Here is a 15,701-nt window from a genome sequence, read left to right as displayed (position 1 = left end):
TGTACGTCGTGTAGGGGTTCAATGACAGCAATGGAAGAACGCATAACGACGTTAAGCAGAGCTGCTCCCGCGGCGACGACAGCCATATCACAGTACTTTGGGTTGTAGCACTACTCTGTGTTCTATGCTGCACGTGTTGGTGTTTGCACCTCACAAGCTTTTTCACTGTTCTTAAGGTATTTTCACAGAAACAAATTATACTGACGCGAATGCACTGTTAACGCCATCGGAGAACACGAATCTTTTATACTAAAATATTTAAAAATTATCCCTGAAAAACTGCCGAAGTTCTGTCTGTGGAGTTTTGGTTCATGGTGTATATATGAGGTGAATATGCAAAAGAAAAAAAAAGTCTATTATAATACAGGACATTGTATGCCAATTTCCTGAAAATTCCTATAATATTCCAATATAAGAGGAAGGGAAGTCAGATGTTAATGTCCTGTCGTCAATGAGCTCATTAAAGAAAGAGCTCGGCTTGTGGAAGAAAATCGGCCGTCTCCTTTTCAAAGGAACCATCCTAGAATTTGTCTTGAACGATTTATGGGAGCCACGGGAAGCCTAAACCTGGAAGGCCAACGGGCATGTTAAGCGCCATTCACCTGATTGTGATTCGAGTGTTCTGGCCACTGCACCGTCTCGCTCGGTTATACAGGAACAAAATCACGATTTAGAAACACAGGCTCACTATAAAAACGCAAATCTGCTTGATTGGACTTTCGAGACATCAAGGAGGCACTTTCTTTTTTAATTTACTAATATTTGAGAACGAACTTGTTTACTTCTCTTGGGAAATGAACTTCATTTAATGCACTTGCTAAAGTCTTAAGAAAAACTTATAGTCAGCACGGCGTTTATTTTAATCATGTCCGACGCGAAGACACCTTTACCCCTATCGTTTGTGAAGTGTCAGACATTTATCTCATAATATGTAATTTAAATTACAAGATTTTTTCACTTTTTAACCCTTTTACTTTTTATGTTTATCCCCCTACAAATGGCTTTCATATCTTGAGAACAGAAACGGAACTAACTTCCGTAAATTTTTTTTAGCGGTTAATGTAAAACAAAAACGATAAAGACGAGCAGAAGAAAAAGAAGAAGAAATAGTATGCATTAATTTATTTATTATTTTATTTAAATACTTCTTCTTCTAAAATCGAATAATTTATTCTGCCAGAATAATTATTTAATTTCGTAAAAAGAAGAGGTTTTTCGTAACTTTGAATCACAGAAAAGAAAAGAGAATGAAATAGCAGTAGGCCATAAAGGCATAATTTGGGGATTGTACATTACAAAAATAGAGAGACATAAAAATGAAAACCTATACGCTGTATACTGGAGTTCGATTTACAGTAGTGCTGAAAGCTTTTCGTTGTTGAGAGGGTTGGGGAGGGGGAGGGGGTGTTACACTTTCCTTCGTTAAGACAAATTAAGAGCAACCTGAATTTGTTACATAGATTATTTATACGACTTTTATACTTTGTCTGTTTTGAATATGACAAAATGATGGCCACACTGACTTAAATCGAATAAGAGTGGTTATATTAGTCTTGAATAATACATACCTAAGTAGTTTCGTATATTTCAATTTTTTTTTAGCTGCTCTTGGCCACGCTACAAGTTAATAAAAAAAAAAAAATCGTCTATCAAACTGAAGAAGTTTCGCGGAAGAAATGATTTTAGGCTAGATTTAAAATTTGCTCGGTCGCAGGTTCGAATCCTGCCTCGGGCATGGATGTTTGTGATGTCCTTAGGTTAGTTAGGTTTAACTAGTTCTAAGTTCTAGGGGACTAATGACCTCAGCAGTTGAGTCCCATAGTGCTCAGAGCCATTTGAACCATTTTAAAATTTGCTTTGCTAACTGCCAGACATTTTATGTTATTGAACAAATGATGAAAGATATTTATAGGTGCATACTGAACTCATATCTGAGATCTTGGCAGCTTATGTAATGAGTAATAAGTATTGTTTGCGAGTGTAACAGAAAAAGAAATGACTAGTAGTGGTACAAGGTCCCCTCTGCCACGCACCATACGGGGATTGCGGAACATGTATGTAAATGTAGATGGAGATAGAGAAGTAGATTTCTCTCATCTAGTGCTGTAGCTGAGGACATCAATATCAGTGAGAAGTGTAGTGGCTCTGGTTTGATAAAGTTATAATTAATGGTCTCTAGAGCAGTAGAACACTATGTTGTCCACATGTGCTACACACCGTTGAGAGCTAATACAGCAACCAGCCATCGGTCAGCAGGTTGTGATCCATAAGGCCTGATCGCACAGTTCTAAATAAAGTTAGGTATACAAATACAGTTAATATTACTACTACACCTTCCCTCGTATTATTTTGTTTTGTTGCAAAAAGTGAAAACTCTGCTTCAAGGTCGGTAATTTCTAAGAATGAATAACTGCAGAAGTGGCATGATAAATGTACGTGGCTGTCAGAGGCTAGCATGAAAAGAAAATAGTTTGGTGAGTGGTTCTGAAGGATAAATAATGTAGTGGAAAATATTTTTAAAAGTGCAATAAACTGGGTCCTGAAGGAGGAGCCTCATAGAACTCCCTCTGACAGAACACGAGAGCAGCATGAGTTATGGAAAATATCACAGTGCAAGAGAACAGAAATCATCAAATTAATCTTGGCAGAATTTATTATCCTTTGTTTAATTTGTCTGAACCCATAAAAACGGAAAAAAATATTATCTGCCCTATATTTAAGAAAAGAGGCAACATTTACCATACGCCTCTGTTCGCTGTTATATTTAATAGATGAAGTTACACTGAGATGACAAAGATCAGAGGATACCTCCCAGTATCGAGTCGGTCTCCTTCTTTTCTCTGCCTCGTGATGACTGGATGTTGTGTGCTGTCCTTAGGTTAGTTAGGTTTAAGTAGTTCTAAGTTCTAGGGGACTGATGACCATAGCTGTTAAGTTCCGTAGTGCTCAGAGCCACTTGAACCATTTTTTGGACTCCTTCTGCCAAGCGTAGAGCAGCAACTCGACGCGGCATGGACTCAACAAGTCGTTGCAAGTCCCTGTAGAAATACTGAGCCATGCTGCCTCTAGAGCCGTCCATAACTGCGAAAATGTTTCCGATGCGGGAGTTTGTGCGCGAACTGACCTCTCGATAATGTCCAATAAATGTTGGGTGGGATTCATGTATGGCGATCTGGGTGGCCAAATCATTCACCCGAACTGTCCAAAATGTTTTTCCACCCAAAAGCGAACAACTGTAGCCCGATGACATGGCACATTGTCATCCACAAAATTCCATAGTTTTTTGGGGAACATGAAGTCCATGAATGACTTCAAATGGTCTCCTAGTAGCCAAACATAATAAGGACCCAGCCCATTCCATGTAAATACAGCCCACACCAATATGAAGCCCCCACCATCTTGCACAGTGCGTCATTGACAACTGGGGCCCATGGCTTGGTGGGGCCTGCGCCACACTCGAACCCTACCAGCAGCTCTTACCAACTGAAAGCGGGACTCATCTGACCAGGCCAGGGTTTTCCAGTTGCCTACGGTCCGATAGATGTAATCACGGGCCCAGGATAGACGCTGCAGGCGATTTCCGTGCTTTTAGCAAAGATCGTCTGTTACCATAGCTCTTTAACGCCAGATTTCGCCGTACTATCCTGACGGATAGGTTCGTCGTAAGCCCCACATTGATTTCTGCGGTTATTTCACGCAGTGCTGCTGATCTACGCAAAAACCGCTGCTCTCGGTCGTTAAGTGAAGGCCCTCGGCCACTGCATTGTTCTTGGTGAGTGGTAATACCTGAAATTTGGTATTCTCGGCACGCTATTGACACTGTAGATCTCGGAATATTGAATTCCCTAACGATTTCCAAAAAGAAATGTCTCATGCGTCTAGTTCCAGCTACTACTCCGCGTTCCAAGTCTACTAATTCCCGTTATGCGGCCATAATCTCGTCGGAAACCTTTTCATATGAATCACGTGAGTACAAATGACAGGTCCACCGATGCACTGCCCTCTTATACCTTGTGTACCCGATACTACCGCCACCTGTATATGTGCATATCGCCATCCCTTAACTTTTGTCTCCTTGTCGCCTCCCTGTATATCGACACCACGGTAAATCCAAAATTTCTTTCCTTCTTTTAAAGTCTGTCCACAGAGAGGCCATTACCCACTTATCAATCTAATCTTATCTTATGGAAGGAGATAGTGCTGCCCGTCTCTCTTACCGAGAAGCTATGTACTTTGCGAAAGTTGACATTTTTTTGACTGTTGTCAAGGAACTGATAGTTCACTTTGCAAAAAATAAATAAATAAATAAATAAACTATTCAGGTTCGCAGCTGGAATTACACAGACATCATGCGAAAACTAAATGATACTAGTTTATGCAGTCAGTGAGAACATTTCATGTTCGTTCTCCGCGAAACATCTAACTTATTAAAGTTTCACTCAGAAAAGTTTGATTACTACGCATATTGAGTTTATACTGAAAAATGATGTCTCTATAAGAATGAATTTAATGTCAATTTATGGTTTTAATTTCTTGTGAACTCATCCTTCAGAATTTGGAAAATGTGTCTTAATGGAGCGAGTTGTGTATTTTAGTTCATTCGCTGAAAATAATTTTATGCATTTTATTTTTAATGGTTCAAATGGTTCAAATGTCTCTGAGCACTATGGGACTTAACATCTGAGGTCATCAGTCCCCTAGAAGTTAGAACTACTTAAACCTAACTAACCTAAGGTCATCACACACATTCATGCCTGAGGCAGGATTCGAACCTGCGACAGTAGCAGTCGCGCTGTTCCGTACTGAAGCGCCTAGAACCGCTCTGCCACCACGACCGGCTTTATTTTCAATATAAGAGAATCAATATAACGTGCTATTGCAAATGCACAAATATGACGACGATAAGATCTTATTGTGCCAAATGTCATTAATTAAAGTAACAACTTTGTGGTTCTCGGACATGCGGTCCTCTGGTCTGGAGGGCTTCAAACCAGTGGTTCAGACAATTCTGTGACACTCTTGGATACGGATTTCTCGACCTCCAGTATGCCATGGCGTATTGTAGCACGCACATTAACAGGTTCAAATGGTTCAAATGGCTCTGAGCACTATGGGACTCAACTGCTGTGGTCATCAGTCCCCTAGAACTTAGAACTACTTAAACCTAACTAACCTAAGGACATCACACACATCCATGCCCGAGGCAGGATTCGAACCTTGCGACCGTAGCAGTCGCACGGTTCCGGACTGCGCGCCTAGAACCGCTTGAGACCACCGCGGCCGGCCATTAACAGGTCAGTCGTCCACTACACATAGGAAGTGGCTGTTAGTGTAGCAAAGCACGTGCAGCATGCAAATCTATTTTTTTTTAATAGAGAAACCTCTCTACAGGACTGATAATCTATGTATCAATTTCGGTAAGGCTGTAATATGAGAACCTTAAATACAAAGCGTAGCATTCGTCATTGCGGATTGGAGAAATTAAACATTAATGTAGTATTATAAGGGATGATCAATAAGTTTTCGTTTGAGGGCGTTGCTGCAGCGTGTACGCAACCCATTGCGACTCCGATGCGGCTGTATAACCACGGACATGGAGGCAAGAGGTTAGTGTAGCCTACAAACAAAAACTTTTTGACCGCCTCTAGTAGTTAACCACAGGAGCGTACTGGAAAGTTCCTAGTACAATTCTCACTTATAAACTGTAACAATGTCCACGTAGTATTTTGAACAGAAAGCTGACTGAAACGAGAAATGAAATTTTAAATTCCAATTAGAATGTACGGGGCTAGGTTTTTCTTTCGTTTTTCAATCGCCGATCGGTCACGAAATTGACCCACAACGAAAATTCGGTGAAGCTTTGCGCAGATGTGTCACGCAGTGCCTCTAGTATTCCCGTTCTCGTGTCACGTCGCATTTTTCAATTCTGAGCGCACAGTGAGCAATTAAAGATACGTAGAACAATGGTGTCTCCTGCCAAGTGTAAGGGTGCCTGCTGAGGGGTTTCGCCTGATTTCATGCAGGCTATACAACGTAACTGACATGCGATTCCTTCTTCGTGACAGTTCTCGGCCGTACACCACAGGTGAAGCGAAGACGCTCCTGCAGCATTTTCGATGAGCAATGCTTGATCACCTATCATACAGCCTGGACTTGACACCCTCTGATTTTCATCTTCTCGCTCACATGAACCGCTCGCTATGAGGACAAAATTTTGGTATAGACAACGAGCTACAGACCAGCGTAGGGAATTGTCGGAAGTCACAGGCTACTGCCTTCTACGACGAGGGTACTAGGAATTTGTGCCACGCTTGGACATTTGTCTAAGTGGAAGTGGCGACTGCGTAGTGTAGTAGCTGAAAGGTATAGCTAAATGTTGAAAATAAAACATTTTTGACTTTCACTGCGGTTTCCATTTCGCGACCGATCGGAAGTTGAAATATATATACAGATTCCGACAGCGAAATAATTTGACTGAAGGTGGCTCACACATGGTAATTAGGTATTTTTATGGACCACCTGCCTCAAGAGCAGTTGTGGCGAAACATTTCAGGGTAATCTTGGAGGAGGTCACACGTAAATTTCCTAATCACGTTATACTATCGGAAGATGATTTCCACTAACAAGTTATCGAATGAAAGACTCAAGTGATTAGAATGGGTGACGAAGAAACTACTTGAATCTGGTTTATTTGGCAAACTACTGCTGAGGTTCTAGAAAGTTAGCCTGTGCGTCTGTTCACGTGTCCTTTTCCTTATGCCGCGTAGGAGGTCATTATACGAGACCTACTAGGAAAGTAAGGTTCGATCGGTCGCGAAATGGAAACCACAGTGAAACTCAAAAACGTTTTATTTGCAAAGTTAGCTACATCTTCCACCTACTTCTCTATATAGTCGCCGCTCCGACTGAGACATTTTTCGTAGCATTGTACCAACTTTCCAATACTCTTGTCATAGAGCGCAGCTGCCTGTGCTGTCTGCCAATTCTCTGCGTTGGTCTGCAACTTGTCGTCTGTACCAAAATATTGTCTTCATTATCAACGGTTCATGTGAGCAAGCTAAATCCGGACTGTATGGTTAGTTATCAAACACTTCCATTCGAAAATGTGGCAGGAGAGGCATTGCCCCGCAGTGAGCGATCGAGAAATGTCATGAAGAAGGAAACGCATGACAGTTATGTTGTGTGGGCTGCATGATATCAGGAGAATTCTTTCACAGGCACTCATACTAGGCGTGATACACTATTTCCTAGGCATATTTACGTGCTCACCGTGAACTCAGATCTGGAAAGAGCGACGTGACGCAATCGACAAGTATACTAGAGAGACTGTCCAGCACATCTACGCAAAGCTTCATCGGATTTTCACTGTGGTTTCCATTTTGCGACAGATTGGACCTTACTTCCCGATTTGCCCTAGTAGACTACATGAGATAGAATAGTGTATCTTCAACAAGTTAATCTGGGGACAGAAGAGTCTCCATGGAGCAGTTTGATTTAGAAGTGACCGAGTAGCTACAAAAGTTAGGTTGACAATATGACAAAGGATAGTAGCAAACAGTATCGGAACACGGACTTACTGCCGCCTGTCTTCGATTATGGACTCTAATACAAGCTTTTTACTTGGTTAAAATTAATCTCTCCTGCGGCGTCTACAGAGAGGAAAAATACTTTCATTTCTTCTGTATGAAAATACGAGACTGTGTTATGAGAGGCTATACATCACAGTTTGTAAAGACGAATTTATGGGAAAATAGTTTTTCTTAATCTGTGCAGAGTATCCGCTGCGTTGGTTGTGTATGTCACAATTTAAAATTGACCCTGCTTTTTGTGTGCTGCAGATTATCAGAGATTGGGGAGAAGTCCGTGACAATTAAGTTAAAGCGAAAATTCTGTCCGTGAGACGTGCTTGGATCCCCAGCGCAATTCTGGTTAAAGGTAGAGATCATGATCTGATTCCCTGTCCAATTTGGAGTTTTAATTTGTCCCGCACATTCAGTTAACTTCTTTTTTCTTTTGCAGCTTCAAGCTAATTTAAAAAAGAAATGTTCAAATGTGTGTGAGATCTTATGGGACTTAACTGCTAAGGTCATCAGTCCCTAAGCTTACACACTACTTAACTTCAAGTATCCTAAGGAAAAACACACACGCCCCTGCCTGAGGAAGGACTCGAACCTCCGCCGGGACCAGCCGCACAGCCGGCCGATGTGGCCGAGCGGTTCTAGGCGATTCAGTCTGGAACCGCGCGACCGCTACGGCCGCAGGTTCGAATCCTGCCTGGGGCATGGGTGTGTGTGATGTCCTTAGGTTAGTTAGGTTTAAGTAGTTCTAAGTTCTAGGGGACTGATGACCTCTGATGTTAAGTCCCATAGTGCTCAGAGCCATTTGAACCATTTTGAACCAGCAGCACAGTCCATGACTGCAGCGCCTCAGACCGCTCGGCTAATCCGCGCGGCCAAGCTAATTTACGCTAAATAAAACAGAATGCACTGGTGGATTACCTTTATTGCACATGCTGATGCCCCTGTCCATAAAATAACTTAATAATGCCATAATGACACCTAGAAGTGCCAAGAACACCCAGTCTTCACCCAGTTTGGCGAAGGTATGGCGCCACACGAACACTATGCCAGCTATGACCTTGCTGGTGCATTTGCCGCGGTATTTTTGAAGTTCTTGATTCCTTAACCTATCTTCCTTCTTTCTCTTCTTTTCCAGTGCTTTGAGCCGGCGTGCTTCTTCTTTTGCAAATTCTCCTAGGTCTTTGGTATACCGGCCATACATCTGAAAAAGTAAGTACTCAGTTAAAGAAATTAAGACACAGTATAATGAGGAATTTTCATTGACACTAACTGAAAAAGTAGCCTTTTTATAGGAGATATAATGTCATCAAGTACGTAATATTATAAATGTGTAACGTATCAGCTCTAAAGAAAAGTTTTCACTCACTACTTGTAACTTTTATCTTTTAAGTGCCTGACTATTAATTCCGTCGAAGTTCTCACACAATGCTTAAATGATTTAAGGGAACAGTGTGGTAAAATATTTAAAAAAAATTAGGGATCGTTTATCTCGGATTTCATCTTTCGTAAATTTCTCAGGTATTATACACAGGTCTAACGTTAATCCATCATGAACTTTAACTATTGACAATCACCTTTAATTTTTCATGAAATATAACGAGCAACTCTCAAATGGCATATTAAAAAGTGGCATACGCCAGCACACCATTGCGGGAATTTCGGTAAATTATTCGTCAATACAATCGCTCTGTTTTGAGGAGAAGCTAACACGTGCTTCAGGTTTCATTCAGAAACTATCCATTTCAGCGAAAACCGCAAGGTATGTTAGGGTGCTCCGTCAGGACTAGACTAACTTGCAGAGACTATGGAAAATCATAAATTGCTTCAGTCAAACGTTACAAGCCGAATTATTTACCGGTAGCCAGAAAATGTATGTTTTACCGGAGGTACGCAAACCTAATTTTTTTCTTTATTTGTGTGTCTACCGTGCCTGTCGTTGTTTTACAGTGATTAAAGGCATTTCGAATACGCCTTTGTAACTACAAAAAATAGGTCTTCGTTGTACGTGTTATATTTTATTCACTTTTTGCAATTTCTGTTCAGTGCTCTGCATGTGCACGAGAGGACTATAAAGGAAATTCTGGTGAACGGAGGGAGTAACTGCGATACTATCGTTGTTTTTTCCGCTGTCATTGCCGACATTTTCGCTTATAACTTCTGACTGCACAGTTTCCGATTTCAGTTTCATTGTGTTATTTTGCTGCTTTTGTGCTTCCCCATCTTTGATAGGTTGCCACTGAATCACCCTGTAAGCGATATATCTTTGTTTGAAGCATTTCGCTAACAAACAAATAAGAAAAAATTACTCGCAGTTTCCCGTTACTGAAAGCAGACCGCACATGTTACGCACTGAAATATGTACGAACACTGGCTCAGTTTTCCAATGTGAGACTTTGCAATCGCGTACCAATAAACAATCACTGTAGTCATCTATAGAGCTCTCTTACTCTCTCTCTCCCTCTCTCTCTCTCTCACTGTATATCATCTCTTTTTTTTTCTCTCTCTTCAAAACCGAAACCAAAAGTATCGAGTTTTTGCTAGCGAAACGCATATATGTTACATAATATTTCAGCATAATTTCTATACATGTTAAATAAGGTTATTTATTTGATCATTGCATGCATTCTATTGAAGCATTAAATTGGGTAACAAGTTTACATCTAATCTATCTGCAGTGCTTGGATTTAGTTTTCGTAAGTTAAGGACCACTTTTGACTTGACCGTGTGTCAGCAATTCGGAGACATGAAATAGAGAATTTTTGAAATTCCATTTTTCATCAAACATCACTGTTTAAAAGCAAAAACCGAAACACAGTGAAATAAGAATACTATCTCGAGTATACAGTTATCAACAGCAAAATAGAAATTAAAAAAAACAAAACAAGATAGTGTCTATAGATCGTGCAGAGGGAACTGAACTAAGCAAAACAGGCTCTGCTCATTCTGGAGTGTCGAACTCCTGTACGCAAACTCACCACTGTGTGGACATAATCGAAGTCCTCCATTAATTCGGCAGGCTGGGGTGCGGGACACGGGTAGAACGCCTGCTGGTGCATTTTCCTATTACGCTGCTTCATGTCCTTCATCGTAGAGTCTTCCAAATTGTGCCTCCGCATTTTGTACTCGTTCATGAGACGATCGAAGTCTTCCCATTCTGAGTCAATGTCGTCCTCTTCCCCGTACTCCTCCGGCACAGTCGGTAAATGCGACATCATGTCAGTTTCCTTTCTTTCTTCTGTGAACTGTAACTTGTCTTTACTTTTCCTTTTCTAGTGTCAGCTTCTATACACGCGTGGGAGGCACTGCAGACATCTTAAATTGCAACTCCACCGCTCATCCACTGCCGACTCCGATCAGCCACGGCGTCCGAACGCAGTGGCCAGGTCGTATCCGCTCAAGCCCGTCTAGCGCCAGCTACTGTCTGACTAAGCGTGCGACGTGCGCTACTTGCCCAATCTACTCCGCCGACTTAATTGGGTGTCATTTCAACCTCAATCAAATTCAATCTAACGCCGTACCACTCGCAAAGAACTTCGCAAGAAAGAAACTGGCGTATCTGCCAGCCTCGCGCACTTCTTATCGCAGCGCCAATATCGAATGTAACAAAAAGTTGCACTGAGTACCCCTACACAAAAGGGAAAGTTACTTGTGTGTCCGAAAATAAGGTAAGTGTATTTTTATTATGTAATTTTACTTAGATCTGTTGGCTGCGCAAAATGCATATATGTGTAAAGGATGCAAATTAACTGAGTGAAGTTAACACACAGCCCTTATTAAAAATTGTGACGTGTTATGCACCATACCTTTTTAAATACTCTGAATGATCTTAATAAAATAGTTAACATTTTAATTTACATCAGACTTTTTCTTACTGTGATGGTAACAGAAGTCTCTTCATACAAACAACGTTAATAATATTGCGTATTTTAGAAAATGGAACATTGTACACTGTATTTTGTTGTATATGACAAGAGACGTCGTATCTATGAGTGTTGTGAACCACAGGTTAATGATATGTGCTGTTGGTTGCTCGTGTTACAGAATTAGATGTTATTCGCTGTGATATCCTGTGATATTGTGAAAATAACAAATATTTTAAGGGATGATCTTTCCTTTTCCGTAAATATTATAGCTACTGTATATGGAAGTACAAATATGTTTCAGATTCGCGACACGAACACAACAAATGAAAGCGAATACTATTAGTATACAATAAATTCTTTTTTTCTCATCCAGCCTAAACTTAAGTTATATTTACTCTCCCGTGGATTTATTGCTCCTCATTAAAATGACATGTCAGAAAATTATGTGAAAATATGTTATTAAAGCACAGAGAGGGCCGGCTATTAATTTTGGACTACAGTAAACAAGTAATTATCTTCTTATGCTTGTGTTTCTAAGATATTCCGGAAAATTGAACCAGTCTGTATTAAAAAGATACGGAATTGATCGAGCTGCTAGTTTCCGACTAAAACACTAGGGTAAGTGTTATTTTCTTACTGTGCCAGTAAGAATTTTCAACAAATTGTAGTAAACTGTAAACACAACGAAAAACTGGCAGATGTATTACTTTCATTCTAAAATAAAAGAGTAATAGCTCTCTTTTTATTTTCTATGTTTATCTGCTGTCGTCTATAATGAAGGCAGAAGTGGAACTTGGGTTGGATTTCAGTGTTAATTCCATGTTACGTATGTATTGCATCGCTCACCATAATCCATTTCATACGTCGTCTAAAAGGAATGTTCTTCTGCTTTATAAAAACTTTGCAACGATCAAAGCTAGACGCGTTTAAAGACGTGAAGCTGGAAACAAAATGGTTTTCTATGTTGCGGAAAGGCTACAGACGTCCACCGAATAGAGGACACGTATAGAGCAATGTGAAAGTAAATTTCAACGTTTTACAATGCAAGCATTCATGGAGGTCTGTGTGCACCTAACGCTGGGGGATGTGATGAGAAAGGAGGTGGGAATCGCAAGCTCACTTCACGTTTACGGAGAAGTCTTGCTAACGAAGATCAATTAGTGGTACAAAAGTACCCTCCGCCACATACCGTCAAGTGGCTTGCGGGTTATTGATGCAGATAGGAAAATTAGCGTTTTGGTCTGTATGGGTAACAGTGAACCGCCTTCTTGCCGCATTAGTAATTAAAGTTCATTAAGGCCAACAGGATTAATGACTTCATTTTTCCTTGGAGAACGTTAAGGGACGAGAGGGCTAAGTGGAATGTCATGATATAGCATAAAAAAATGTGGTGAAAATTTGAGATGACAACAGCAATAGTCTGCCTGACTCGCAGTCAAGGGCAATTTTGAGAAATCGGAGGTGAACAGCGCGCCGCGATGGACGAAGTTATTTGGCTGTTACAGGAAAAGTGGTTTATTCTCCCAAGAACTGAAGTTTATAGGACCGCAGATACGCAGAATGTACTGAGCTTCTAGCTTAGAATCACTCACATTAAAGCTGCAAATTACCTACAAAACAAAACCAGAATTTACAGCCATTCCATTGTACAATATGAAGGTAATGATGTAAACTGACACTATCTGTGCTAAGTTTGAAGATAAGGTAAGATTTACAGAAATGACGGAATGTCCAGTGCTGTAGTAAAACAAAAAAGGGGATTAATAAGGTATGAAAAACACAGGGAGAGGAAAGCATAAGAATTTCCATGACTGAAAAAAAGCCAAATTCGCAATAAATTGTACGCCTATGCAGATAACAGTATACTGATGCAGTCTCATATATTTTGTAGCTAGAAGGATATTTTTTCTAAACAGAACAAAGTATGGTAATTATGAGCAACGGAGAGCACAAGAAAATAATTTGGTTGGGTTAAATAAACCTATTTGTTTTGTAAATAAAAGCTGCCTTCTCTTGGTACACTGTATTTTATTTCTCCCAGACGCGTTTTGCCTTTTTCACTGTAAGGCATCATCAGTGCGATCTCGAATGATACAGTTTGGTTTTGATATGTGATATTTATAGGGTATAAAACAGTTCGCGTCTCGTTTTTATGTAAATTAGTGATTACTTACAGATCTTCGCGTTTTTCGTTGGCATCTGCGTTTCCTCTTATCTGGTCAATGAGAGGAAACGCAGATGCCGACAAAAACGCTAAGAACTATTAAGTAATCACCTATTTACATAAAAAATGAGATGTGAACTGTTTTACAGCCCAAAAATAACACATTTCAAAACGAAACTGTATCATTCTAGATCCCATTCGTGATGCCTTACAATGAAAAAGGCAAAACGCGTCTGGGAGATATAAAATACAGTGCAGCAAGAAAAGGCGGTTTTTATTTACAAAACAAATATTTCTGTGCTTGCTGCGGAGGATGGCCACGCAATTAATATGAACCCAGTTTCATCAATAAATGACTTTAAAGTGAAAGACAAAACTTGGGAGAGGCATAAATTTCCACAAGAACTAAAGAAAGTTCTACAGAAGGAAAGAAATACGAGACGGATGAGCGTTGTTTGGTGCATTACCCCCAACTTAAATTCCGAATTCAGTAAAATCAGAAACGCATATCATTCATATTTGGTCTGATTCAAGCTCTCTGGAGGAAGCGCCTCGAATTATAGGAAATCTAAAAATAAAATAACACAAAATTCTTTTCACGTGGTGCAAGGTGACGACAGAGGGATGTACCACTGTGGAAAATTTGGTTTGCAACCAGCACGTCGAAATAATGAAACTGGTGTGCAAACGAGCAGACAGTCTGATGACATGATAACAACAATAGCTCCGTGATCGCTGCAGAATGCGTTACAACAATTGGAATAAGTCGAAAAGTCGAAATAAATTATGTACTGATAAAATTTGCTACACAGAACCAGTACAGGAAGTAAAATCCATATCCATTGTAGTATCTTTCATTCATCATAAAATGCGGTGTAATATTTCCAAAGTTACTGAATTCCTATCACTGTCTATCCAAAATGGTTAAATAAATTTGTCCATGCGTCTCTTCTCTATATAGGGAGAATTCCAAACAGTTCAACAACATATTTTTCCGTTTGCAGCCAATGTTATGAAACTTGTTGAGATGTTTTGCTTCCAGGCACTATGACAGTTATTTGGCCGCCGTATCTCGAAATGCTTTAATGATCTATAACTTTCCGCTTGTTACCTTTACTACTGTATCATACAAAACACAACATTATTTACGCAAGTTCTTATAACTGAGAAGTCCCCATACACCACGCTCGACGTCTCCTCTTTGCTTTTCCACTTAAACTGTTTTACCTAATGTATTTTTCACTAACATATAATTAAAATAGACCAAAAGTACAACCATAAAGAAAGGAAGAGGGTCTAATTTCAAATGATGGAAATTAATAAATTCATTTCCATTTGTCCAAGCTTAGTACTGAACGACCAGGCACAGTTCCCTTATTTGCCACTTGTAACGCATACAAGGTAAGATCGGAGAAATTAGGGCTCGTACGGATGTTTATAGGCAATCGTTTTTCCCTCCCTCTATTTGCGAGTGGAACAGGAAAGGAAATGACTAGTAGTGGTGTGTGGTACCCTCCGCCATTCACCGTATGGCGGCTTGCTGATTATCGATGTAGATGTAACTGCAGATACTACTCATGATCCCATCCAGGCCATGTGAATTACCCCTCTTACTCACATGGTCCATTTTTCCTTTATTACAGTTACTATAATTGTTCTTGCCCTTTTTAAAAATTACTTTGTATATTTACAGCTGTTTCACTTACCTGCTTAATCTCACTAGTATACCTTATCTGTTTGTAATTTAGGACCTATTAAAGACAAGATTATTTTGTTCGGCCACTCTCTTGCAACATGTCACCAAAGTTTATTATTGAGTTTATTTTCTTCTAAGAACAACTGTCGTAATTTATTGTATAGTTCATTAGTTAATGTGTGACATATTTTATCTTAGTTAAATATTCTCACATCACATTTCCACTGCGATAATTCCTCTTGTTTTTATCCAAAACCAAACATTAACAGCTTTCATATTTGGAAACCGAGATACTCTGTCGATGCCTTAGTTTAAAATCTTTGATCCTGCAAAAATATCACTACAGCACATATTTATTTTTGTACTTGATGATGGCGTATCAGCCAAAAACCAGTTTG

The 15,701-nt window shown here is 39.9% G+C and overlaps 1 protein-coding gene across 2 annotated transcripts in view; it reads right to left on the bottom strand.

The window, feature by feature from the left end:
• LOC124554888 (chloride channel protein 2) overlaps positions 1-15,701 on the bottom strand; it is a 532,144-nt gene that overhangs the window by 286,280 nt on the left and 230,163 nt on the right. Inside the window, exons 1-2 of one of the 2 annotated variants that reach the window (XM_047128563.1) lie at positions 10,556-10,963; positions 8,499-8,781 (exon numbers count right to left, since the gene is read on the bottom strand). In XM_047128563.1, coding sequence (XP_046984519.1) covers positions 8,499-8,781; positions 10,556-10,795 — 523 coding nt within the window. In that variant the 5' untranslated portion in view covers positions 10,796-10,963. Of the gene's footprint in view, positions 1-8,498; positions 8,782-10,555; positions 10,964-15,701 lie in introns of those variants that run through there. The other variant, XM_047128564.1, reaches the window with a different exon arrangement.

This window comes from Schistocerca americana, chromosome X (genome assembly GCF_021461395.2).
Source record: "Schistocerca americana isolate TAMUIC-IGC-003095 chromosome X, iqSchAmer2.1, whole genome shotgun sequence".
In the NCBI taxonomy this organism is placed as follows: Eukaryota; Metazoa; Arthropoda; class Insecta; order Orthoptera; family Acrididae; genus Schistocerca; species Schistocerca americana.
The sequence above is the reverse complement of the archived record's forward strand: the minus strand, read 5'-3'. Positions and strand labels throughout refer to the sequence as shown.